General features: G+C 48.7%; 1 protein-coding gene across 3 annotated transcripts; it reads right to left on the bottom strand.

Annotated features, from left to right (window-relative positions):
* Positions 1-1,887: 1,887 nt before the first annotated feature.
* Positions 1,888-26,096, bottom strand: TMEM40 (transmembrane protein 40). 3 transcript variants are annotated; one of them, XM_084902639.1, is made up of 12 exons: positions 25,873-26,069; positions 16,289-16,372; positions 15,616-15,756; positions 12,682-12,771; positions 11,349-11,402; positions 8,817-8,852; positions 8,082-8,114; positions 7,668-7,718; positions 4,195-4,266; positions 4,031-4,105; positions 3,440-3,502; positions 1,891-2,467 (listed from the first exon to the last, which is right to left on the bottom strand). In XM_084902639.1, the coding sequence occupies exons 1-12, from the start codon at positions 26,000-26,002 to the stop codon at positions 2,448-2,450; spliced, it is 849 nt and encodes a 282-aa protein (XP_084758765.1). In that variant the 5' UTR covers positions 26,003-26,069; the 3' UTR covers positions 1,891-2,447. The 3 variants fall into 3 exon arrangements, with proteins under 3 accessions (XP_084758766.1, XP_084758767.1, XP_084758765.1); XM_084902640.1 differs by lacking the exon at positions 12,682-12,771 and having other exon boundaries at positions 1,888-2,467; XM_084902641.1 differs by lacking the exons at positions 12,682-12,771; positions 15,616-15,756 and having other exon boundaries at positions 1,890-2,467; positions 25,873-26,096.
* Positions 26,097-27,016: the final 920 nt, after the last annotated feature.

Here is a 27,016-nt window from a genome sequence, read left to right on the forward strand (position 1 = left end):
CCAGACCCTGAGCTGGCACTGGCCGTGAGCTCTAGCCGGGCAGAGGAGCAGTGGCAGGGTTCCCAGGCAGTGCTAGGGGCCAGGGCCCCGGGGGGAGACAGACCCTCTGCAGAGATCTGGAGCGCGTGGGACTTTCTCCCAGGGGACAAGGAGCTCCTGCCACGTGACCCACTTAAACCCTGTCTTTCACAGCTGGGACCAGAGAGGCGACTGGTTATCAGCAACAGAACTGGGATGGAACTCACGTCCCCACAGTTCGGTCAGGCTGCCAAACATTGGGAAAGGAATGGAAAAGAGTGTATCCTTTTTTTTTGTTCCGGCTTCCTCTCCCATTCTCAGTAGCTCTTTCAGCTCCTGCCTCCAACTTAACACTACAGATCCAGTTTTGTTTGATCATAAATTATTTGAAATTTGTTTATTTATTTATTTATTTATTTATTTATTTATTTATTTATTCATTCCACACCTGAGGATATTTTTCCATTGAATTTTTTTTTTTTTTTTTTTTTTTTTTTTTTTAGAAAGAGGGGAAGGGAGAGAGGGAAACAAGGAGAGAGAGAGAGAGAGAGAGAGAGAGAGAGAGAGAGAGAGAGAGAGAGAGAGAGAGAGAGGGAGAGAAATTGAAAGAGAGAGAGAGAGAAAGGAAGAAACATGATTGGGAGTTGGTTGCCTGCCTCAACTCAGGAACGTGCCCTTGACTGGGAATCAAACCCAATACCCTTTGGTGCGAGGGCCAGTGCTCTAACCTCTGATAAACACCGGCCAAAGCTGAACTATTTTTAAAATTGTGGTAAGATACACACAACATAAAATATACCACCTTCACTGTTTTTAACCATCCAGTTCGATGGTATTAAGTACTTTCACATGGTTGTACAACCATCACCACCTCCATCTCCAGATCCTTTCCTTTTCCCAACTAAAATTCTGTGCCCGTTTACCGCGGACTCCCCCACTCCCTCCGCCCCCCACCCCCCCCAGCCCCGGCAACCACCATCCTACTTTCTGTGTCCGCACCGGACTGCCCCAGGGACCTCACCTAAGTGGAAGCGTGTAGTATTTGTCCTTTTGTGATCGGCTTGTTTTACTTAGCATAATGTCCTCAGATTCGTCCACGTGGTAGCATGTGTCAGAATGTCCTTTCCTTATATGGCGGAATAATATTCAATTGTGTGTATACACCACATTTTGTGTATAGACCACATTCATTCATCAGTGGGTGCTTGGGTTATTTCCACATTTTGGCTATTGTGAATCACACTCACTGCTATAAACACAGGCGTGCAAATATTTCTTTAAGTTCCTGCCTTTTTTTTTTTTTTTACTTTTTAAAAAATTGATTTTAGAGAGAAAGGAAGGGATAGAGAGAAAAGAGAAACATTGATTTGTTGTTCCACTTATTTATGCATTTATTGGTTAATTCCTATATGTGCCCTGACAGGATTGAACCCAGCATGTAAGAATACTGAGCAAACGTCAGCCATTGATATTATTACTAAGTATAAAGGGTTGTGGTGTAAAGCACGAAATAGAGAGTGGCTGGAAAGGATGTGGATGGAGAGTGTGTAGTAATGGAAAAGCGCCTATTCTATGTGAAAGAAAAAAGGGGCCCAAAATAAACATACATGAGCTCACACACTAAAAAGACTCACAGAAAACAATCAAAATGTTAACTGGGGTTGATTTACAGCTGAGATCTAGGACAATTTTTTTTTTCTTCCTAATGAACATGTTTGCAAAACCCTGTCTCCCATGTGCAATTGAAGTCTTGGACCTAAAATGAGTGGATTTACTTCTTTTATGATTTCCATAGGGCAGGGTCAAAGAAGACCCCAAATGTATTCTTGAACTCAAGAAAGCCGACGAAATATGTCACTGACTCTTTTTAGTACAAGGAAGAAAACGTTTATTTGGATCTTGATGGAGTCCAGGGCTGCAGAGCCGGCCCTAGGTGATGGAGCCCAGATGCTGTGGCTTCGTCCCCCATAGCTCTCCCACATCAGGTTTACCCAGGGGACCTGACATGGTGGTTCCATGTCTCAGGGCAGCGGACTGTACGTCTGTCCTGCGGTGGCTCTGTAGGAACTGAGAGCACACCGGGAGAGCCTGGGGGTTCGAAAGAAACCGGAGCCCAGACAGATTACAGCTTGCAAGGCCCAGGAGTCTCTTACTGCCCCAGAAGCTTCCTGCTGATCAGGGTACCACGAAGGGTTCCGTTCCCTCACCCTCCCTCTGCCTTCCATCCTGGCAGCTGGGCTGCGTGCCAGCACTGCCCAAAGGATGCCTCTGCCAGGGCTGGTGCCAACGTTCAGACCGTGTGGAAGGAAAAGAGCTCTCTTTATTGCTCCAGCCTGGCCTGCCCCGTGTCCCCCAGAATGCCGCTCTGTGCTGGGGATGCCACGCTGGTCACCCTCGGGCTGGGCCTGGCTGCCCGCCGGGCACTGGCCTCAGTCAGTCCTCCTGAACCCTGGAAGGAAAAGCCCACAGGATCATGGGATTCTGAAGACAGTCAGGCCTCATTCCCACCATCACCCCAGATGCCCAAGACCCATCACAGCTGGAACAATGGAGTCACCCCAGAAGCCGTGGGTCTCAAGGATCCGCAGCCATTGCAATGAATTTCCGCTTTATGAATTTAGTGGTTTAAAGAAGATGGAAATCCTCAGCTCAGAGACACACAGGCCCCCCTGGCCTCTGAATTTTGAGACTTAATAGTAGACACAGAGCTGCTGCTCATCAAAGAGGATCTCCTTTCCCTAACTGGTTTGGCTCAGTGGATAGAGTGTCGGCCTGTGGACTGAAGGGTCCCAGGTTCGATTCAGGTCAAGGGCATGTACCTTGGTTGCGGGCACATCCCCAGTAGGGGGTGTGCAGGAGGCTGATCGATGTTTCTCTCTCATCGATGTTTCTAACTCTCAACCCCTCTCCCTCTCTGTAAAAATCATATATATATAATTTTTTTTATTTTTTTTAAAGAGAGGATCTCCTTTAGCTCAGCCCAGCCACTCTAGCTGTGTGACCCTGGGCAAGTCACTCTACCTCTCCGAACCTCAGTTTCATCAGACAAATACAAAATGAGTAAAGCCCACCCCCACCCCCACCCCCAATGCTGTAAAGCAAATAAAATCTCGGAGAAGACAGAGTTTGGGGAAATGTTCTATGACAGAACACCCAGACTCCCTTCGGTTTCACACGTAGGGACTGCCGCGTCCCTTCCCGACATGATCTTCAGCCTGTGCGGTAGGTGTCATTACACCCAATTTCCTGTTGAGGAAACTGAGGCTAACAGAGCTGGTACATCGGAAGAGGCAGGAATTGAACCCAGGCCCCAACTCCGGGCCCTGTGCTCTTTCCCATATGCTAAACCTCATTGGCCACAGAAGACCCTGATTGAGAGAGAGAGAGAGAGTGAGCTTAGGAAGAATTATATAAACGTTACCGATCAGCCTGAGCTTCTGGAAGAGGGGGATGAAGCCCCGCAGGGTGCTGTGGATCCGGTACACTGCCCAAACAAGGAGAGAGAGGTGATTGGCGTTGTGCTCCTCAGGGGCCCTGGGGTCAGCCCTCTGCCCGCCCACACGTGGACCACGGCTTCGGCCACACAAACAAGGCTCTCGTGGTGGAATGTCAGGCAGCAGGTTTATGCTTAGATAATAGTACTGGCGTTATTATTAAAAACAACAGCCGCGAACAGCAATAACAGTTCCAGGAAATGGAGAACGCAGGACCCAACCCCATTAACTAACTTGTTTTCAGCATCTGCCTGATTTCTGTTTGTTTGCCACTTTCAACTGTTTTTGTTGCTTTTTTTTTTTTTTTTTTTTTTTTTTTTACAGAGCTGCCCATTTTTCCACAGAGTTTTGCCAAAGACCTCGCGTTGACCTTGAATGCGGTCAGGAGGAAAACAGGAGCATAAGAAAATCTTTTTAAAAGTGCTTAGGTCGTGGCTCTCTGGCCCCTGGCAAGCCTCTGTGGCTGGTCCAGCCACCACCCTCTAAGAGTCTGGGATGGGGGGCAGAGGGATGCTTACCCAGCCCGAAGTAGATGCCAACGGTCTCCAGAGAGGCAAAGGTGAGCAGGCCAACCCCGAGGGACATGAACCAGTCTGCGAGGTCAGTCCGGGAGAGAAGCGTTAGCCTGCAGGCCTGAACCCCCAGCCCCCAGCAATGGTTCCCACCCCCCACCCCCACTCACCTGCGTAATAGTGGTAACACACCAGCAAGGCCCCAATTGCAAAGCAGAGGAGGACGAAGTGGAAAAACTCATCTGTAAAGGCAGAGGAGGTGGGGAATTTACCATTTGCTTCTTTCTCCCTCTTTTTTTCTTTTTCTTTTTTTTTTTAAATTCTCCTCCAAGGAGTGAGGATATTTTTCCCATTGATTTCAGACAAGAAGGAAAGGAGGGAGGAAGGGGGGAAAGGAGCGGGAGAGAGAGAGAAAGAGAAACATCAGTGTGAGAGAGACACACTGATTGGTTGCCTTCTGAACACGCCCTGACTGGGATCAGACTTGCAACCCATGTAGGTGTCTTTGACCTGGAATTGAATCAGAGACCCTCCAGTGTGCAGGCCAATGCTCTCACCAGGAGCTCGCCCGCTAGGTTAGTTACTAAAAGTATTCTTGCCGAAACCGGTTTGGCTCAGTGGATAGAGCGTCGGCCTGCGGACTGAAAGGTCCCAGGTTCGATTCCGGTCAAGGGCATGTACATTGGTTGTGGGCACATCCCCGGTAGGGGGTGTGCAAGAGGCAGCTGATCGATGATGATTCTCTCTCATCGATGTTTCTAACTCTCTATCCCTCTCTCTTCCTCTCTGTAAAAAAATAAAATAATAATAATTAAAAAAAGTATTCCTGTCTCTGCTGAAGTGTAGCTTTTATTCAGACACTTCTCCGGACCAGCCCAACTAAAACAGCACCCCAAGCCCCACCCTTTCCAGCTTTTATCTCACTTCATTATTTTTCTAGCACTTATCACCGCTCAGCTGGTTATGTTTTCATTTCCGTGTTTGCGCTCTGTCCCCCTCCGGAGGGTGGCGGATGGAGGTTTGCCCATTGACCAAAGCAGCACAGGCAGGCGAAGCTGCTGACACTTTATTTGTGGAATGCATGTATAGACAACCGTAAAAATATGCAAATGTTTCAAGTTTAAAAGTTTCACATTGCCCCATTCTCCCTCCCTGAATCCTACTCCTTAAAACCGAGTGGTGATTGCCAAAACCTTTCCAGGCACAAGTATGTACAAGCACTTAAAAAAGAAAAAAAAAAAAAAAAAAAAGCGAGGGTCAATGAGCATACCTGCTGTTCTATAATTCGCTCTTTCCCTCTCATTGATAGATCAGGGCCATCTTTCCCTCTCAGAGCATAAATAGATCTGCCCTGTTCTTTTTTATTTATTTATTTTTATTTTTTACTTTAAAAATATGTTTTATTGATTTTTTACAGAGAGGAAGGGAGAGGGATAGAGAGTTAGAAACATCAATGAGAGAGAAAATCCATCCGCTGCCTCCTGCACTCTCCCTACTGGGGATGTGCCTGCAACCAAGGCACATGCCCTTGACCGGAATCGAACCTGGGACCTTTCAGTCCGCGGGCCGACGCTCTAGCCGCTGAGCCAAACGGGTTTCGGCTGCCCTGTTCTTTTTGATGGCTGTATAGGGTTCCATGTTACGAAGTCACTCTGGTTTATTTAACCAGCCCCCCCCCCCCCCCCCCTCCGGTGAAGTTACTGATGTCAGAGGTTTGCTGATACCACCTGTGTTGTACCAGCATCGCGACACATGACCGGCTGTGCGTGCTGTGGGCCCAGGGCCCAGAAGTGGAAATGCAGGCGTGGGATGTTCAGAAGAGAACAGAGGCGGGGGGTGGGGGGTGCTGAGCGGCTGCAGGAATTCGGGGGGGGGGTCTGTGAAAGAGAGGCCCCCCTGCCCTTTGCTGGGCACCGTGGGAACTGTCAGAGGAGGGAACCCGGGGGCTTTGACCCCTCAGGGGGCTGTCATTACAAGAGGTGCAAACAGAGATTTCTAGAAGAAAGGAAGGAAAAGGAGAAGGAGAAGACAATGCGGAGCCGGTTGCCTGGGAGGAGGCAGGCTTCCTGAGCGGGCGCTGAGGCCGCCGGGAATGGGTCTCAGTTTAGTCCCGCGGAGCCAGCGGAGTGCTCTGACGCTTTGGGCCAGCGACCCGGCCTTCCTGAGCCTCCGTGTCCTCACCGATGTACGGAGGAGAGCAACCTCTGTGCCACTGAGAGGGCGGGTGGGGTCTTGGCTGGGAAAGTTGGTAAAGGGCAAAGGCAGTGTGACGTTGCATGTCACTGCTGGCCAGGAGCATTTTGAAGGCAAATGAATGGAAGGGGAGAAGGGTATTCCTGGTTTTATTTTCCTGGGGGGAAATTAAAATGAGTATTTCTAGGACATTCTTTGCTCTGAAGTCAGTTTAACCTTCGCGGGGGCGGGGGGGGGGGGGAGGAGAGAGTACATCTGAAATGAATATAATGCTGTGTGTCAGTTATATCTCAACGTAACAAAATAAACACCTAAATTCCATTCAGAAAGTCAGGGACATCTTAAAGTTCAACGTAAGTGTTACCAAATATACTGATAGCTCTGCTCCTCTAAAGAAAATAGCAAAGACAGCAGCATTGTTCACGTATAAAAACCATAATTATGATTTCATCAAAAAAAGTCAAAATAAGCGTAAGACAAACGGCAATACATTATTTTGTGGAATAGTTCTTTGAACAGACAATTCCCCAAACGACCAGATTTTGCTGAGTGTAAACCACACATACACACACACACACACACACACACACACACACACGGGGTTCCAGCAGCCGTCTGCCTGCAGAGGCTCCGCTCACAGGGACAGGCTGCTGTGTGTCTGACGGGCATGAGCAGGGTCGGGCAGTGTTGGGGCGTGGGGTCTCAGACCACACTCTAAGAAAGAGAGCGGAGAGGGGACTCTCCTTCTCACTCTGGGGTATCATGTATGTCCTGGAGCTACTCAGACATGGCCTGCCCTCAGGGAGCCCCAGTTTTAGTCTGACAAGGCTTGTCTTTTAGCCCGGGACAGTTAAACAGCGTGCTCTGGTCATCTGGGTGGGCAAAGGCAGAGCCGGGGGCGGGGACCCCCATCTCCGCTCCCTGAAGGAGGGCCTTTGCAACAACTCCAAATGTTTCTAGAACAACTGCCGTTTATTTCGTAAAAAAAATCACAGTCTCTCTCCCCACATGTCTCCTCCTCCCCGAAGCGCCCCCGGATTCCAGGCCTGGAATGGAGGAGGGCCCTCTGGTTTGCATCATCCCTTCTCTGGAACTTGTCTACCCTCAACTCACAGCCTCCTCAGCCCGGCCGTGTCTGGAGGGAATGTATTATCCCAGTAACCCCACGTAGGGCAGAAAGAGCTTACGTCCAGGGTTAAAGCTCCGGCCGTCCCACTCACTAGGGATAAGACCACTCCCCATGCCTGGGCCTCAGTTTCCATATCTGCAACATGGGAGTCACTGTGCCCCCTTCTCAGGGTGATTTGAAGCGGGGGAGTTTGCAAGTTGCAGGGCACACACGACAGGGGCGGGCTGTGACTCCCGTCGTTCTGGGCCACCAGCGGGCTTCCCACCCACAGAAACCTGGACAGCACCGGCAGAAGCAGCTTGTGGACATCCACTTCCTTACCATCTTTCTTTATGTTCAGTCTTCTTAACTGAGAGGCCTCCTCCACGTCTCCTGCGGAACAGGAAAATAGACTTTAACGCTGACACAGGACGGTAGGCGGGGCTTTCCCTTTCCCGCCTCCTGCGGATGGCTCCTTTTCCCGGAGTCAGAGGACACGCCCTCCCTGCAAGACCCACCCCTCAGGGCCACGGTGTGAAGGTGGGGAAGGCTGCTCCTGAGGCCCCCACGGACCCCTCCTGCCTCCACAGGCCTGAGCCTATGCTCTGTTCCATTCCCCCTGGGCTTGGGGGTCCCCTTCCTGAGTGGTTGGGGAGACAGACGCTCTGGCTGGTGATGGCCTCCCTGCGGGGACTGACCCGCCTCCCCAGGATGGCTGTGACCTCATCCCACCCCTCTTGGGGCCGGAGGACTTACCGCTTGCTGGGTTGGAGCCTCTCCTTCGGAGTCCTGGAGGTTAGAAACTCAGCATTAGTGCCCAGCCCGGCCTGGGTCCGTACCAGCGGCCTGCCCCCTGGGGAAGGCCACTGTTGGCCTGTGAGATCGCTCCTGTCAAATTGTCCCCCGCCAGGAGCTCTTCCTATCAGCCCATCGCTGGTTCTCACCTCGTTGGACCTCCTTTCTTTCTTTTTTTCTTTTTTTTTTTTCAACTCTTTTTTAATTTATTTTTTTATTAAATTATTATCTGTGTACATATCTTACCACTGCCCCGCCTCCCATACATACCCTCCCTCCCCAGAGTTTTGTGTCCATTGGTTGTACTTATATGCATGTATACAAATTCTTCGGTTGATCTCTTATCTCCCCCAGATCTCCCTCCCCTCCCCGCTGTAATTTGACAGTCTGCTTGTTGTTTTACTGTCTCTATATCTACCTTTCGGTTCATCAGTTTATAATGTTCTTTATTATCCATAAATGAGTGAGGTCATGTGGTGTTTCTCTTTCATTGACTGGCTTATTTCTAATCTCCACGGGCTCCCTGCCTCATGCCACAGCCAGCCCTGCTGCTGCTGAGCCCCGGTCAGGGCCCCAGGCTCCCAAGTGGGTCTGGAGTCCCTGTCTCACAGCCATGAACCCCGACAACAGCTGGCAATGCCCAGACCCCATGCAGCACCAGCACCGACAAGCCCTCTCCCGAAACGAGGCGCTCACCTGACTCTCCAGCGGGCACCACCTCCCCAGGAGCACCTGCAGGGAAGGAAAAGCCAAGGTCACAGACCCGTTATCCTCCTCCAGAGACTTTCCGTTCGGTCTGAGTGGGCTGCGGGGGGACAGTCACCACCCACCAGCCGCTAATGCCGCTGCCACCGCTGCAGGAATGCCTGCCCAGTGTTACAGGTCTGCCACCTTCCCAGGAGAAGCCAGAAACCCGGGTGTTTACATAAACTTCTGTGTGTGTGTGTGTGTGTGTGTGTGTGTGTATATATATATATATATATATATATATATATATATATATATATATAATATATTTGACTTTTTACAGAGAGAATCATCGATCAGCTGCCTCCTGCACACCCCCTACTGGGGATGTATCTGCAACCAAGGTAGATGCCCTTGACCAGAATCGAACCCGGGACCCTTCAGTCCGCAGGCCGATGCTCTATTCACTGAGCCAAACCGGTTTCCGCATAAACTTCTTGATTATAAAAAAGAAGGCTGACAACTCTTGTATTTTAGCAAATCAGAGAGTTTATGAGACTGTGTTACTATGTAAGGAAAACCACTGCTAATTATCATTGCAAGTTACCAGCGATTTTATGATGCACTCTGATTTCAGATATGTCCAAATGTGAAAAAAGGTGGGTTGCAGAATTGATGAGGTGTATTAATAATAATTTTTAAAAACACTCTATGAGCTTTGCAGAGCAGCTCCCTTGCTTCCACCAATGAAAGTCAGCCTCAACACAAGGGTTTGTAGAAAATAAAGAAAAACACTCGGTGAGCCAGATAAAACACATCTGCACACACAGGAGTCACCAGTTTGCAACCTCTGCCTGTTCACGATGACCTAGATCTGGGTGATGACACCTAGCCACAGGCCGCAGCCCCGCCTGGCCCCCAACTCCGGGAGCTGTGCTGGGTTGTACTTGGGAGCCCCAGCTCCGCCCCCACAACCGAGGTTCAAGCCCCTTGTCTGGCGAGCTGAGCCCTACATGCCTGACCTGAGTTGCAGCCTCGCCATTAATCTGGTCTGGGGTGACCTTCCCACCCATTCGCCTTCTAGCTCTTGGTGCCTATTCTAGTTTCCGGTGACCTCTCTCCTAGCCCATCCCCTTCTTCCCCTCAAGGGCAGGTAGAACTTTTAAGAAGGTACTAAGCAGGGTGTCTGTGTTGGTGCCCTGACGATTGTGCTTGTCCTTCCTTCTATGCTATCTCCACTTCAGGAGCAATTCCTGTTAATTTGGGGGGGAAATGCCAAACTAAGATCAGAAAAAGACTGTAAACACTTCTTCCCCATCTCCCCCCCACCACCACCACTGAGAGCCCCCACTCCTGTATACTTCCTGTGGTTGAGGTCAGCCCCAGGACACAGGCACCATAAGGGGGCACTCAGCACATGGCAATAAACATTCAGCACGCTCAGCTGTCCTTATGGTGAACATGAGAACACTACCTACAAGTGACCCAAGAGTGACCAGCACCAAGGATACAGAGAAGGTACCAGAAAGCCACGAAATGAGACTCAACCGTGTAATTTACTGAGGACCCACAATGCCTTGGGGTGGGAGGATGGGGAGGAAAGAATTCACAAATACATGACAATATCTACATGAGCTACAGTAAATGTGAATTACTTCCGTGATGAGAAAAAAATATTTTAAAATATACATAAATATCAGTTTCTCTCATTTCACACCCAATGAAATCTTTCATAATTGGGTAATTAAAAGCATTAAAAAAAACACACCTAAATAATACTTGTTTTTGTTTAAAAATAAATTTAAAAATCAGATAAATGAGCAGCGTAACTATTGCCCACAATGCTACCACCCAGAAGCAGTCATTGGTAATATCTTGCTGCCAAACATCAAAATATTTTATTTACGTTTCTTCAAGTATAAAAATAAGTGTTTCCTGATGTTTTTCTTGGGTCATTATCAGGAGTTAGAACACTACGCAGATCATGGAAATGTTGGATGAAACAAAGTTAAGGAGGTTTTCTTATCTGGCCATGGGCATTAGTCAGGCTTTTTGGCAAATGGGTTCATTCCTATAAATTCCCCCCATTTCATCAGAGTTCTACGAAGCAAATAGATACCATATTTACAGCTCGCTGTAATAATCACGGTGCTCAGAGGCAATTATTCCATAATATGAATCTTGTAGAGTTCAGATTTGTAATCTTCCCTTGCTGGCTTAAACAGCCAAATGTTCGACAAGAGAATACTGATCAAGTTTCATTTTGCTGGTTGGGAAGCTGAGGCCCAGAAGGTTGGGAAGTTGGTCAAGTCAAGGTTCTAGTCCAGAAGAGAGCCCAGGACAGGGTCACCACAGCGCAGAATGCTTGTTCCATGTCCATCGCCAACGTTATAGCCACTCACCTCACCACATTTTCTGCATCTGCCCACAAGGTTGTAGCTCATGAAATACACATGATCTCGTTTCTCCCCAATAAACCCCTAGGCCCTCCTGTCTTTGGTCTAATTCTGTTTTTTCCAAAGTCACTGGACAATCAATTACCTCCGTAGAGTTGGAGCTCGTCCTTCAAAAGGTCAGGCTTCTCGTGCTCAGCACCTGGGGAGAGACAAACCCCATTAGTCCGTTCTTCCCTTGAGCGGCCTCCCAGGGCAGCTTCTGTCTTGCACTGGCATGAAGTCTTAAAAAGCCTTGTGCTGGGGGTAAGCTGGGCGGTAGTCAAGAGGCAAGACAGCCTAACAAGTGCTTCCCTTTTCTCTGATGTCTGCCCTCCTTCCCTAGGACACCCGGAGGTGACTGTGTTCATTTATTAAGAAAGAATTGGAGCCCTAACTGGTTTGGCTCAGTGGATAGAGCGTCGGACTGCGGACTGAAGGGTCCCCGGTTCAATTCTGGTCAAGGGCATGTACCTTGATTGTGGGCACATCCCCAGTAGGAGGTGTGCAGGAGGCAGCTGATTGGTGTTTCTCTCTCATCAATGTTTCTAACTCTCTATCCTTCTCCGTTCCTCTCTGTAAAAAAAATCTGAGCACTTCATGAATGTACCAACACTGTATGAAGTACTTTATATTGAATAGTTCATTTGATCCTCCTGGAAATCTTATGAAGGAGATATTAGTCCCTTTTCCTCCCCCATTTTACAGATAGGAGACTGAGGCTCACAGGTATTTCCTGAAGTTCACATAGTCAGTGACAAGTCCAGGGTTCAAACTCAGGTCTATCACTATAGCCCTCAATCCTAATCGTTTTTATCTCCAGAAACAATATCCAAAACTCAACTCCATCTTTATGGGCAGCATTTATTAGACACCTTCTGTGTGCCAGGATTTGTCCTAGGCATTCATCCAGGCTCTTTTCCCCGTGCTCTTTTCTTCCCATGATCCATTTGGGCTGAAATTTCTCTCTCGCTCTCACTCTCGCTCTCGCTCTCTCTTTTTGCAAAAAAATTTTTTCTGTTGTTAAAAATAAAGCATGCTCATGTCGAATATTTATACTATAGAATAGTTCAAACAAGAGAAAATAATAATCCCCCATAATTTAACTACCCAGAGATAACCACTATTAGCATTTGGGTATTTTTCCTTCCAGTCTTGTTCATAGCCACATATGAGTGAAATAGTATAAAGTGTATGTGAGATCAAACTGATGATATGATTTGATATCTTTCTTTTTTACTTCAGAGCGATATAAAGACCAGAGAGCTCTAACCAGGACAGGGTGTGGCATCGCTGACCTATCCTGCAGTTGGGGGACATGAGGTTGTTTCCATGGTTGCCCTACTGTAAACAATGCTGCCAGGAACATCTTCACGCAGACACGCTCAGGCCCAGGGAGAAACTCAACAGTGAACCGAGAATGGTGAAGGCCTGCCGCCTACCCGCTGGGCCGCCCCTGTGGGAGTGTCCAGCCCCCCGCCTCCGCCGATGCCTCCTGGCTTTCCTGGGGTGCTGGTCCTCATCACCGCTCTCTGCAGGAACAAACACAAGCTGTAGGAGAACCTCGGCCTGAAAGAGCCCAGAAGACACTTATTCTGTTGTTCATTCTCAGGATTTCATTTTTGTGAAGCGTGTGGCCAGGAAAAAACAGACTTAACATTGTGTTTGTTCTCTGGGAGACAGAGCAAAGGATGATTTTTTCTTCTTCTTCTTATATCGTTACATGTCCCACATTTTGTACAATGTGTCTATACATGCCCGGCTGGTGTGGCTCAGTGGTTGAGCGTTGACCTATGAACTAGGAGGTCACGATTCAATTCCTGGTCAGGGTTGTGGGTCGGTCCCCAGTGTGGGGCATGCAGGAGGCAGCCAATCAGTGATTCTCTCGCATCATTGATGTTTCTATCTCTCTCTCCCTCTCCCTTCCTCTCTGAAATCAATAAAAATACATATTTTTAAAAAAATGTGCCGATGGGTAATCTTTCACAATAAAAAATGTAGTTAAAAAAATAACAGGCTACATTAAGAACAGAAAGATGTAGAGAGAACAGTGCTGGTGCATGAGTATCAGTGAGGGTCCTGGGCCTGGAGGAAGTCTGGGCTACAGTGAGACGATGGGGCTTGGGGCCTTGAGCCTGAGGGATGGCCTGGTCTGACTCCCAGCAGCAGGCCAGTCTCTGTGGATCAGACACCAGGATCCTGAACGTCAGCCTGTCCCTGTGAGCTTTTGCGTTAGTGTGCCTGCCGTTTTCTCTCGGTGTTCAGTTTCGCTAACCACAGCCAATCCCACATGTGCTGTGGAGGCAGGAGGGAAGTGCTTTATGGCCACTCGGGAGGGACATTTGTGTGGGAGCAGCACCCCCTAAGGGGCAACCAGGATCAGGACACAGACTGTCCCCTCCCACCACAAAGGAGAAACACAGGGACAGAGCCCCCTGACAGGAGTCCCCGCACCTGGAAGCCCTTCTTCCAGAGCTAAAGCGCTTAGTTTCTAGCTCTCTATCCCTCTCCCTTCCTCTCTGTAAAAAATCAATAAAATATATTTAAAAATATATATATCTTATGGATTTTGTGGCCGTAAGCCTCAGTCTCACCATTTGCAACATGAGGACATACGTCTAGGGTGCCAGGGCTTTGCAAACATTTTTTAAAATTTAGCCTCAGATCGCTTTCATCTAATAAAATCTCAAACCCAGGCCCACTATGTACAACAGATCAGGGCTCTGGCTGAGGAAAAATAGACCAGAGCTAATCCTTAGGCTCCTCAGGCCCAGAAAGACCTCCAGGGAATCCCGGTTACTGAGCCTTCCTACAGCCTGTGCCTCAGTTTCCTCATCTGTAAAATGGTAACAGTGATAGTACCTCTCTTGATGGATTGCTGTGAGAATTAATTGAGTTATTACAGTGCTCGGGACAGTACCTGGCACAGGTCAGTAGCATGAACACATGCTAGCTATGATGTTTGCCGCTGCTATAAACTCAGCCTTACATTTTGAATCAAAATAACAAAAGTGAAAGAATATTCTGCTGTTTATATTAGAGAATAACGCGACAATTTGTAATCAAGTCCCAAATAGGGACACTTATTTCTCTAAGCCCCACTAGAGTACTTGTGGGGAAGCGATACTTAGGACATGATTTGTATGAAATATTAAGAAAGCAAGAGCAACGGTGGTCGGTGGGAGAAAAAGGTATGGAACTTCCACTCCAGCGTGAGGGGAAGATGGGGCTATGAGGGAGGCACAAGCGGGCGGGGTTTGGGGGGGCGCAGTCCACGCATTGTAAGGAACCATTTCAAACCAGCAAACTTTAATTTACTTAAACCTAATCCTACAGATCAAAAGTTTCTAATAGATATATTATGCAAACTGTAAGTAACTATGTAATCAAATGCATGACCCTCAATTTAAAAATAAATAAAAAAAATGAATGAATGAATAAGTAAATAAATAAATAAAAGCAAAAGCTTTTGAGCAAGGGTGCTCATGATTGGAATAAATTGGTGGTCAGGTGGGGTAACAATAATTATTAACAATAACAATGATTAACAATAATATCTCCTTTTTAAGCTTTTACAAGGTGCTAGGTGCTAAGACGTTACACATGTGATAAATGTTATCTTCATAAGAATCCTATGAGGTAACAACTTTTTTTTTTACCATCCCTATTTTAGAAATTAGTACCCCAAGGCATATAGGGTTAAGGGATTTATCCAAAGACACATAGCTAGTTAGTGGCCAAGGAAGGATTTGAACCCAGGCAGGCTGCGTTACAGACGGGTACACTGACTCTGACACCAGACTATCCCTAGGAAACCTCAATGTCACTGTACATGAGATGCAGCCATTTGAGGGGTTATTTGGGAGGCATTAGAAATAGCTGCAAAGATATGACAGAACAGCAGGGCAAAACGCCAGAGGAGAAGACAGCAAAAAAAATGTTAAACCATGAACAAAATTGTCTATATGATTATATATAACTGTATACAAGTTTTATGTACAGACAGGCAGGCTCTGAAAGGGAATGTGGAAAAACAGAATTGAAGTATCAGTGTGGGAGATTGTGGGGCATGGTTTTTTTCATGTAAAGGATTTCTTTCTTTTAAAAAAAATATATTTTATTGATTTTCCACAGAGAGGAAGGGAGAGAAATAGAGGCAGAAACATCGATAAGAGAGAAACATCGATCAGCTGCCTCCTGCACACTCCCCACTGGGGATGTGCCCGCAACCAAGGTACATGCGCTTGACCGGAATCAAACCCGGGACCCCCTTCAGTCTGCAGGCCGATGCTGTTCCACTGAGCCAAACCAGTGAGGGCTAGGTTTTCTTGAATAATATAAGATTATATGCATGCATATTTAAATCTGTGCTGTACCTGAAGCAGAGGAGGACGACGATGAAGAGGAGGAGGAGGAGGAGGATGAAGAGGAGGAGGAGGAAGACTTGTCTCTCTTATACTGTTTTTGAGGAACGAGTCCGGCCTCCCTGTCGTGCTTGTGCGCCTCTGTCTCTCCATCTGGGAGGAGCACATCGGCGGGGATGAGTGTTTCCCGCCTGTCCCACCCCAGGGACCACCAAGGCCTCCTCAGGGGTCTCTCTGGACTTGGGGGACCAGGAGGGGCTGGTTTCTCCAGGACACTCTTCCCAGAGGCCTCGGGGTTCTAAGAAGGCCCAAGGCAGAACTTTCTCTAAAACATGGAGCCCAGCCTGCTCTGAGACCACTAGACGGTATGAGTAGTTGCCAACGGAAGATTCTCTGTAAATGTCAGGGCAGGTGGGATCAGATGAAGCCCTATCTCCCTGTCTCCTATTCTGGGGCTCTCCCTAGTGCCAGCCCAAGCCCACAGAGCCTCTTAGAGAGCAGCTGAGGGCTCCCACAGCTCGAAAGTGCTGAGGACAGGCTGGACCGAGCACATATGTATGTGTACATGTGTGTAAAGTCACTACTTCTTTGGAAGTTTCTAAGCAGGGTCTTCCTCTGTTCTACCCATTGCTGGATTCCACCTCCCATGAGGCTTTGCCCAGAGGATCAGAGAAGGCACACATACAGTCTACATCTTCTGTATTTCCGAGGACTTGGCTGTGGTCTGGAGTCTGGGAGGAGGATCCTGGAGAAGTCTCCATTGCCTTCCCTGGAGGAATAACAATAACAAGTAATTAATATCACTTGTAATTAATAATCAATAATAAGTAGTTAATATTCTTAATGCTGAGAGAGCTTGGCAAATAAATAAGAAAAGGAAAAACACTCAATTTAAAAAGGTATAAGAGCCAAAACCGGTTTGGCTCAGTGGTAGAGCGTCGATCTGCGGACTGAAAGGTCCTAGGTTTGATTCCGGTCAGGGGCATGTACCTTGGTTGCGGGCACATCCCCAGTAGGGGGTGTGCAAGAGGCAGCTGTCGATGTTTCTCTCTCATCGACATTTCTAGCTCTCTATCTCTCTCCCTTCCTCTCTGTAAAAACTCAATAAAATATATTTTTAAAAAATTTAAAAATTAAAAATTAAAAAAAATAAAAATAAAAAGGTATAAGAGAAATAACTTCCAAAAAAAGAAAAAATACAATTAGGGAAATTTGGATAATGATAATCTTTTGGTAATATAGAAACGTACTTTTAAAAAATAGACTTTAGTATTTAGAGCAGTTTTAAGTTCACAGTAAAGTTGAGTGGAAGGTACAGAGATTTCCCACGGACCTCCCATCTCCATACATGCACAGCTTCCCCACTATGAACATCCTCCGCTAGTAATTTTCAGGTGTGATATTTATATTGAGGCTATATTTATTTAAAGTATCCTTAAGTTTAGAGATAAATACCGAAATGTTTATAATAAAATTATATTACGTCTTGGACTTGCTACAAAAAAATGATAATAATCCTGTTGGGTAGTCAGTCGGAGGGCATGGGTAGGGGTCCAAATAGACAAGCATGCCCATCAGCCAGTAGTTGTTGGAGCGATATCAAAATACAAGCCGTGGTGCTCTCTGGGCGGTGTTATCACGCATGTTTTTAGTTTCTTATTTTTACTTTGCATCTTCTAAATTTTTAACAGTAGTGCTATTGTCATGATAATAAAATAGCCAGTAATTTTTTTTTCATCACTTAACAATGTAACATACTACCTCATATTAGTATAATAGCACTTCACGGTTTTCCAAAGCGCGAAGTGTCTGTAATTCCGTCTGAGCCTGATCACAAACCAGTCAGGCAGGAGACGGAGCACACCGGGCCCGTGCTCGCAGCTGCTTGCTCTCGTGTTGTTTGAAACAAATAAGCCTCATTTTGCTGAAGCCTCGATAGTAAGGATTTTTGTTGTTTGTAGCTAAATACAGTTCCTACAGAAACACACCCCTACATTAATTAAGCACCCAGTATATGCTGGCTCTGGGGAAACAGTGGTGAACAAGTGGCAGCACTTTGCTCGAGGAATTTCCGGGTAGACCTGGGGGCTGTTGGAACCCAGGGGCCAAATCAGATCAGAGTCAGTCAAGGGAAATTACTGATGGAGGCGATGCCGGAGGTGAGCTGGAGGGGCCGAAGGGAACAGGTGCAGAGGCACAGAGGCAGGGGGCCATGGACCTCATGGGAAGCAGTTGGCAGGAAGCATCTTTAAAGAAGAAATGGCTTTGGAGGAGGCCCAGAGGACACCCCTATTGCATCCCCTGGCAACTTGGTCGGCAAACTGCGGCTCGAGAGCCACATGTGGCTCTTTGGCCCCTTGAGTGTGGCTCTTCCACAAAATACCATGGCCTGGGCGAGTCTATTTTGAAGAAGTGGCATTAGAAGAAGTTTAAGTTTAAAAAATTGGGCTCTCAAAGGAAATTTCAATTGTTGTACTGTTGATATTTGGCTCTGTTGACTAATGAGTTTGCCGACCACAGCCCCAGCACATCATTCTTGAGCCATAATCAACTTTGCCTTGCATCAGACTTCTCTCCAAGGTAAGGCATCTTGTTGCCTAACTCCGGGAGCCGTCATTCCTGGCCACCTTCATATCTGTGCCCAGGGCTCCGCAGAGGGCCTGACACACCCAGGGTATGTCTCTTCTACTGGATCATGAGCCCCGTCAGGGTGAGAGACTGAGGCTGATTTATTTATGTGTCACTGAACCCTGCACAGGGCCTGACAGAAACCAAAAATGATGATGGTGATGACGACAATAACAATACATACTTACTATCTGCCAGGCCACGATCTAAGCATGTAAGCATGCATGCTACACATATTAACTTATATTCCTCACCACAATCCTAGGAGGGCTCGCCATGCTTGTGCCCATTTTATAGGTTAAGAACACTGAGGCAGAGAGACACTAAGAAACTTCCCCAGAGCCATGTAGCTGGTCAGTGTCCGAGCAACAGTGTTTGTTCAGTCCATGATGAGGACTGGAAGACAAATGCTGGCGCCTGTGCCCAGGCCCCTGACATTTGTACCAGGAGAGAAGCACTGAGTGTTATACAAGAGATGCTGACTTGGCTTATATTTAGCCTCTGGTGGAAGTGTCCTCATAACCAAGTTCACTCCCTCGGGCAGTTCTTCAGCACACTGACCCATCGGGAGAGGGGAAATGGTAGGAACTATTCTTGCCTCACCCTTCCTTCACCCTTATTTCTTTTTTAAAATATATTTTATTGATTTTTTTTACAGAGAGACAGAGAACTAGAAACATTGATGCGAGAGAAACATCGACCAGCTGCCTCCTGCACACCCCCCACCGGGGATGTGCCCACAACCAAGGTACATGCCCTTGACCGGAATCGAACCTGGGACCTTTCAGTCCGCAGACCGACGCTCTATCCACTGAGCCAAACCGGTTTCGGCTTCACCCTTATTTCTGCTATGAGAAAGGATAACTAGAATTTGTAGACATATATTTTAAAATATGTTTTATTGGTTTGAGAGAGAGAGAGGAAGATAGACGGGGGGAGAAAGAGAGAAACATCTTGGACCAGGGATCGAATCCACAGCTTGGGTATGTGCCCTGACTGGAAATCAAACCGGCGACCTTTCAGGGCACGGGGCGGCGCTCAACCAATTGAGCCACACCGGCAAAGGCAAAGAATGTTTATAATTTAAAACTCAAGGATCGGTGTGCAAGGCCATGCTCAACACAAAGGACAGAGGACTCGTGGTGGAACACCAGGCACTGATGGAGGGATTGCTGGGAGGGGCTTCGGAAAACTCAAGGTCAGTGCGTGTGACTCCGAGCCCAGAGGGACAACCACAGACAGCTGGCAGAGGGGTGGAGAAAGAAGAAAGCAGGAAGAGGAAAAGAAACATGGCAGGTTCCCTGCGACCTAATCTCATTCATGCAAGTCTCACTTATTGTGTGCAGGCAAACCTTAGGCTTAGATTGACTGACTTGTCCGAGGTCTCCCAGTTTACAGATGGCCCCTATCCTGACAGAGAACCCCCACCCCTCGCCCTGGTTAGAGCATCTCAGGTGGCCCCACATTTGAGGCTGATCCTACAAGGAAATCGACTCATTTTCTAACACTTCTCTCCAAAAGCCCAGCCCTGCTGAGTCACTGGTGGTGCCAGGTCCTCTGAACTCACAGGTCTTGCTAAACTGGATTTCCCCCTTCAATGCAGCCCAGATTTCCTAAGTTCCTGCTGTCACAAGGGCCTGGGCCCAGAGGGGGAGGGATAGTAGGAGACAGCCTCACAGCCCAGCTGACCATCAGCCAGGTGGACCTGTCAGGACTCTGGGTGAACCTTGTAGCCACGGAACATCCAAGGATGCAGCCAGGACCTTGGGTTGCCCCTGAGGGAGTGAAACAAAAGGGTGCAAAGGGACAAAGTCAAGTTTGTGCAGAAAGAGGATGGGTGGGCCCCGTTTGGAGGTTGTTTACACAGAAAGACCTAGGAGTGTTAAAAGACACTCTGAAAGGTAAGTACATTTTGACACAAACATCTAACAGTACGTAGCACATAGAAGGTACACCACCGATGTTTGTTAAAGTGCAGTATAAGCCAACAAGGTGACAGAGCTACAAAGCAAAGCTAGTACAGCCTTAGGTCATATGAATAGAAGCACAGAGTCTACAGTAAAGAAGGTGACTCACATCCCACCATCCCCCATGCTGAGTTCAATCCTGGGTTGTGCATGAAATAAGATCTAGTCAGACAGAGAGAATCCAGAGGATGTGGGGGGTATAGAGACAGCACCCAAGGGATGTGGCTGGTGGAGCAGGATGCTCAGCCTGGGGATGAGCATGGACAGACGTGGTCATTGTCCCCAACTCTCTGCAGGACTCCTTCAGGACAGGGGGACAGGCGGGGCTGTGAGCCAAGAGAGAGGACCTTGGGGAGCCAGCTGGACGAGTGTCAGCTCAATATGCAAAAGGAATTTTCTTGAAATGACATCTCTTTTGGGGTGGTCATGAGTGCCAACTATGAGAGGTGGCAAGCTGAGGAATGGCAGAGGTTGACTTAGATGTCCTTAGCTCAGAACCTATTAATCTCTAAAATAATAATTTCCAAAGTACAGAAGGAAAATATTAGCTCATCTAGCTCTACTTTTAACTAAAAATAGTTAATAGTACATTGTTCAACTCTGATGTGCACCCTTTGCCATGTGTCAGACATCAAATGTCATGTCCCCAGAGGCCAGGGGGAGCTCAACAATACAGACCGGTCTGCTATGGCCACATTTTCCTTTTCCTACATTCAGCCTGTTTGACATATTTCGGTGTACTAGTGCCAGGTTGGGTGGATTTGAGGATCAAACAATATAGCTTTGACTGACTCAGCCCCCATAGCATGGACAAGTGGCTTCAAAGAGTCCCTGCAAAGGAACCTCGAATGGAGATAACTCTAATCTAGGAAGTACAAGCAAGCAGCAGGAAATGTGGGAGACAGACCCCTCCTCCCCGACCCCCCAGTTCAAGTCCTTCATCAGCCACATGATCACGTTGAAAACAACAACGAAGGGGATCTCCCTCATGTATAATTGCTTACTGAAATAATAATATGAAGAAAAAGCTATTTGAGACATGAACTTCCATCACTACCATCAGTGAGAAAATTCACTGAGTATATATTGAGATGTTAGCTAATGGTCCATAGTACTTGTATGTAATTTCTAAATCTATAAATATGTATATACTAGAGGCTCAGTGCACGAAATTCATGCACCTGTGGGGCCCCGCCCCCCAGACTCCCCATATTCATGTATTTTTGTATATGTATGTATTTTTGTGTGTGTGTGTGTATATATATATATATATATATATATATATATATATATATATATATATATTTGTTGTTGTTGTTAATCCTTACCTGAGGACATTTTTCATAGATTTTTAGAGTAGAAGGGAAGGCAAGAGATAGAGAGAGAAACATGGATGTGAGAAAGAAGCATCAATTGGTGCCTCCTGCAGATGCCCTGACCCGATGGGGCAAAATAGCGTCACTGACAGGGCCGTCTGCTGGCGGCCTGCTGGGGCTCAGGCGTTGGGCGTGTGGCGATTTTCTGTTTCTGCTTCCACTTCTGGTAGAGCTCCCGCTTGTAGGAGCTGCTGATGTAACGACCACTTTCTGTCTTGATCTTCTTGTCCTCCTCTCCTGACTGTCCCACAAACCGCTTCTTCTTCCCATCCCACCTGAGCTGCTGCTGGCCCCTGGGCAGGTTCTGGGCCTCATCGCCCATCAGGGTCAGGAGCCACCTGCTGCTCAGAGGCGCCCCTGTCCCCTCCGATGCTCAGGCCCGCTCACTGGAGTCTTTGGGCCCATCGGGGACAGAGATATCCTGGTCCAGCGGCCAGGCCTCCTCCTTCCACCTCTTGGCTCCCCGCTCAGATCCTGGCTGCTGCTGTTTGTGGCCCACTACCTCTGTGAAGACGTCCTCCATGCTCTCTCCTGCATCCTCTTCCTCCCTTTCCTCCTCCTCCTTCTCTTCCTCTTCCCCAGGCTGCTCTACCTGCAGTGCTGGGCAGCTCAGGGCTGGGCCAGCCAGGCCCTCCTGCTGCTCCTGCAGGCCCTGCTGGCAGCTGGCGATGGCCCTGCAGTCCTTCTGCCGCCTGGCCCGCATCACCGGGCTGCTCAGGTCCCGGCTGGAGACGTTGATCTCAAAGATGGTCGCCTGCGAGCGGTACTGCTTGATGCTGTTCACCAGGCTTAGCCGCTACAGTTCCTCCTCCTCAAGCTCCAGCTGAAGAGGGGGTGCAGGCCCAGCCCCGCGAGGTCCAGCTCCTTGGCCTGTTTGATGGACTCCAGTGAGGGCTCACATGCTGCTGCTGGGCTTGCCAGCCACTCGGCCCAGGCCCCGCTGCTCCAGCAACGCCTCCAGGGTGTTCCCAGGCCTCGGCGTCCACCACGCTCTGTGGCACCGGGCCCAGCACGCCGTCCACACGCCCGCACCTCAGGGCTCCTTGTGGGGGCGGGCGAGGGTGAGGGCACAGCCCAGGGACAGGTGCAGGCCCAGCAGGTAGGGGACCTCATCTGGGGTCGCCAAGGAGCAGGCTGTGCCACTTCGGCCAGCCCGGCCACACCACCCACGCAGTGCAGGAAGAGCCTGCCCTCGGCAGGGAAGCTGAGGTTGATGTAATTGTCCAGCAGCGGGATGTCCAGGCCCCGGCCCGCCAGGTCCCTCATGAGGAGGTGGAGCACTGGCCGTGGGTGAACTTGGCCAGGTTGATGTTGTGGGCGTCTGGTCCAGGGCGCTGTAGATGTGGGAGCAGCTCACCTGCTGGAGCGGCCTCAGCCTTGAAGGGGGGGTGGGGCGGAGGGGCAGATAGTTCTTCTGCCTTGGGTGCATTTGCATATTAGCCTTTTATTATATAGGACTGGGAGTTCCCAAAGCACTTTTCACCATCAGAAAGTGTGGCAACTACTGCTCCAGAGCCTGAGACCCAGCTAGACAGGAGGGAGGATATTCACTGGTTTGGAATATTTATTTCAGATTTAGGGACCAAGAAAAACTAGGTGGGAGTGTGCCACTCCGTAAACTTTTGTGAGGCCTCCCCAGATGTTTGACAATTAACGGGAAGAAACAGTCTTAACAGGTTTCCCCTGGCTCTGACTCCCCAAGGTGGAAGCCAGTCCAATTTCTTCTTTCTCATCCTCTCCTCTAAGTTTCTCTCTCTTTCTGTTTCCTCTCTCTCTTCTTCACTACACCCCAACACACACACACACACACACACACACACACACGCAATTGGCAACAACAAAAACCAGAGGGAGGTATTTGGTACACAAGCACAGAAAGAGCTTGCTGGCTCATGAATGTCAGGCAGACCTGGATTCAGTTCCCACCTCTACCGGTCGCTGACTGTGAAGACTTCAGAAAAGTCACCTCCATTCTCAGAGCCTCAGAATCCTCTGGGAACATGAGCATGACTACAACTCAACAATACAAAGAAAAAGGACTCAATTTTTAAAAAAGTCAAAGGGTTTGACTGGATATTTTTCTGAAAAAGATACACAGAGAGTCAATAGCACACTGAAAGATGCTGGACACCGCTAGTCACTAGGGAAACGCAAATCCAAACCACGATGAGATACCACTACACGCTCCTGAGGATGGCTGAGAAAAGAAGCTTAAGTGTTGGCGATGATGTGGAAAACTGGAACCTTTATAAGATAGTTGGTGGGATTGTCAAATAGGACAGCCGCTTTGGAAAGCAATGTTAAACATAGATTTATCATGTGACCAAGCAATTCCACTCCTAGATATATACCCACGAAGACTGGAAACTTATGTCCACACAAAGATTTGTACATGAATATTCACAGAAGCATTATTCATAACAGCCAAACGGTGGAAACAACCCAAATGCCCAATGACTGAGGAGTGGATGAACAAAATGTGATATAATATAATCATACAACACAATATCATTCAGCCATGAAGAGAAAGAAGTGCTGACACATGCTACAACATGTATCAACCTTGAAAACACTATGCTCAGTGAAAGAAGCCAGTCAGAAAGGATCACCTACTGTATGATTCCATTTCTATAAAATGTCCAGAATAAGCAAATCCATACAGAGAGCAGATTAGTGCTTGCTGGGGCAAAGGGGAATGAGGAGTGACCGCCAAAGGGTATGGGTTATTTTGGGGCTGAGCATAAAATGGTCTAAGATAGATAGTAGTGATGGTTGCACTACTTTGTGAATATACTAAAAATCACAGAATTGTACACTTTAAAGGGGTGAATTTTATGGCATGTGAATGATAGCTCAATAAGTTTTTATTTCTCCTTCTTCTTCTTCTTCTTCTTCTTCTTCTTCTTCTTCTTCTTCTTCTTCTTCTTCTTCTTCTTTAAAAGAGGGCTTCACACATAAGATTGTTGTGAAAGTAAAACAGGGCCTCTAGCCATGACCAGTTTGGCTCAGTCGATAGAGCGTCAGCCTGTGGACTGGAGGGTCCCGGGTTCGATTCCGGTCAAGGGCATGTACCTTGGTTGCTGGCACATCCCCAGTAGGGGTGTGCAGGAGGCAGCTGATCGATGATTCTCTCTCATCGATGTTTCTAACTCTCTATCCCTCTCTCTTCCTCTCTGTAAAAAATCAATAAAATATATATATTTTTAAAAAGACAGGGCCTCTGGCAGGGCAGTGCCCAGCGGGTCCCGGTGGGGAGCAGTGTGGTGGCTTTCCTAGGGCTGTGAGACACAGGTGCCTAGAGTCTTAGATGCTCCACTAGGCTGAATTCTAGGAATTTCAGAGCCAGGAGGGAGTCTCACTCTTTTTTTTTTTTTTTTTTTTTAAATATATTTTATTGATATTTTACAGAGAGGAAGAGAGAGGGATAGAGAGTTAGAAATATTGATGAGAGAGAATCATCCATCAGCTGCCTCCTGCACACTCCCAACCCCAATGGGGATGTGCCCGCAACCAAGGTACATGCCCTTGACAGGAATCAAACTTGGGACCTTTCAGTCCAAAGGCCGACGCTCTATCCACTGAGCCAAACCGGTTTCGGCGGGAGTCTCACTCTTTACTGACCTGCTGAGTTTGGATCCCAAACAGGACGTGCCCCACTTCACTCCATACAGCTCCCCCAACAAAAGTTCCTGACCCAGCTTTTCCCGCAGTTTCTAAACAAAACTAACACAACAGGCACGAGACCCTACATCATCTGTCGTCCTAAATGCTGCCTCTGCGGAGAGAAGCTGGGGTGCTCTGAGCAGAGGAGGCTCCCCGGGTTCGGGAAGACAGCCTGGGGCGAAGGGGAGGGTGGTGCTGGGACGGGAGGGCGGCCCGTCCTCCACTTGTTGGCCAAGGCGCAGAGGCTGGGAGGTTTGAGGGGCATAACCTCACCCTCCGGAGCTATTTGGTCCCACGGGGCAGAGGTTTCTATCTAGTCAGACCCTTCATTTCACAACGGGGGAAACAGGCTCAGAGAGATCAAGGGGTTTTCTGAAGGTCCCGAAGCAGGTGAGGGATAGAATCAGGAAGTGGCCATCTGCTATGCCAGCTGAAGCCTCAGTGACCTGGCTGGTGTGTGTGTGTGTGTGTGTGTGTGTGTGTGTGTGTGTGTGTGTGAGTATTTGCCATCCTCCCCTGACTTCCCCAGAGATGGGAGCTGAGTGCTCACCCAGCTAGGAAGACACAGAGCTGGAATTCCAAACCAGGTCCACTTAGAGAATATGAACCCCTCACCCGGCCCCGCGCCCCATTACCTGCTGTCCCGAGGCCTGTCAGGTACCAGGCGAGCCGTGTGCGGACTGTGCTGATGCCAGGCTGGGCCGGGGAACAGGACGGCCGGGAGAGGCCCTGCCACACCCCCGTGACGGACAGGGGGCGGGGCATGGCGTGTCCCTGGGCCACACTCACTCAGGAAGTGGCATTCCTTCCTGCCGGTGCTATCAGCCCCAGGCCTTCCTGACAGGTTTGCCTCTTCCCTGTGTCACCCCAGGAGCAGCAGAGGGGGCAACCACGCCCAAGAGACCCCTCCCCCATGCTTTCTGTCTCCAGGGGAATGATGTGGGGAAGTTGCACCATCCTTGGCTGTGCTAAGCTCTGGGCAGGGAGGAGGCGGGGCATCTCCCAAGTCCCCCCTCCACCTGCACTGGTGAGGCTGACTCAGGGTGCAGCCATGTGGACCGACCTGATGCTACTGGGAAGGGTGAGGCTGGGCAGACAGGAGGGGGGGGGCGGGTAAGGGGGAGAGACAACACTCAAGGGGCTGGGGATTCCTGAGGGCAGACTGGCAGTGCCCTCTCCTGGTGAAGAAGTTGGGCAAAGGCTAGAACATGCACGGCCTGTGCAGGTGGGAAAACGCAAGTCCTGAGGGGTGGGGACGGACCTCCCGCAGATAAGGCCGGGACTCACCCCAGCTCAGCCTGCCTCTGCCTCTCACTCCCTAAACAAAAACTCTAAAAGCAGGACAGGGAGCAAGTCCTACACTGCCCTGGGGAGCAGGCACCCAGGCCAGAGGGAGACAGGCCCCGACAGGCCCCGTGAGGGCCAGGCCCCAGGAGCTGTGGTTCCCAGGGCTTTCTAGACGTGGAGTCATCCAGATTCTAAGCTCAGGCCAAAATCTTGGAGTCACCCTTTACCCTTTGCTCTCCCCTCTCCTGTAGCTGACCTATCTGGAAAGCCCTGTTGGCCTCACCTTCGACATATCCCGAATCTGGCCCCTTTTCTCCATGGCAATCACTCTGGCTCAGACAGTACAATTGCTAGTCTCTCTGCTCCTGACCTCAGCCCACCGTCTGTTGTCATGACAGCCACCCAAACAATTCCATTAAAACCCATCTCAGATGGTGTACCTCCTCTGCCCACACCCTCCCAGGACTCCCCCTCACTCAGAATAAAACTCTG

Source organism: Pipistrellus hanaki, assembly GCF_964339955.1.
Source record: "Pipistrellus hanaki genome assembly, chromosome: 13".
Lineage (NCBI taxonomy): Eukaryota > Metazoa > Chordata > Mammalia > Chiroptera > Vespertilionidae > Pipistrellus > Pipistrellus hanaki.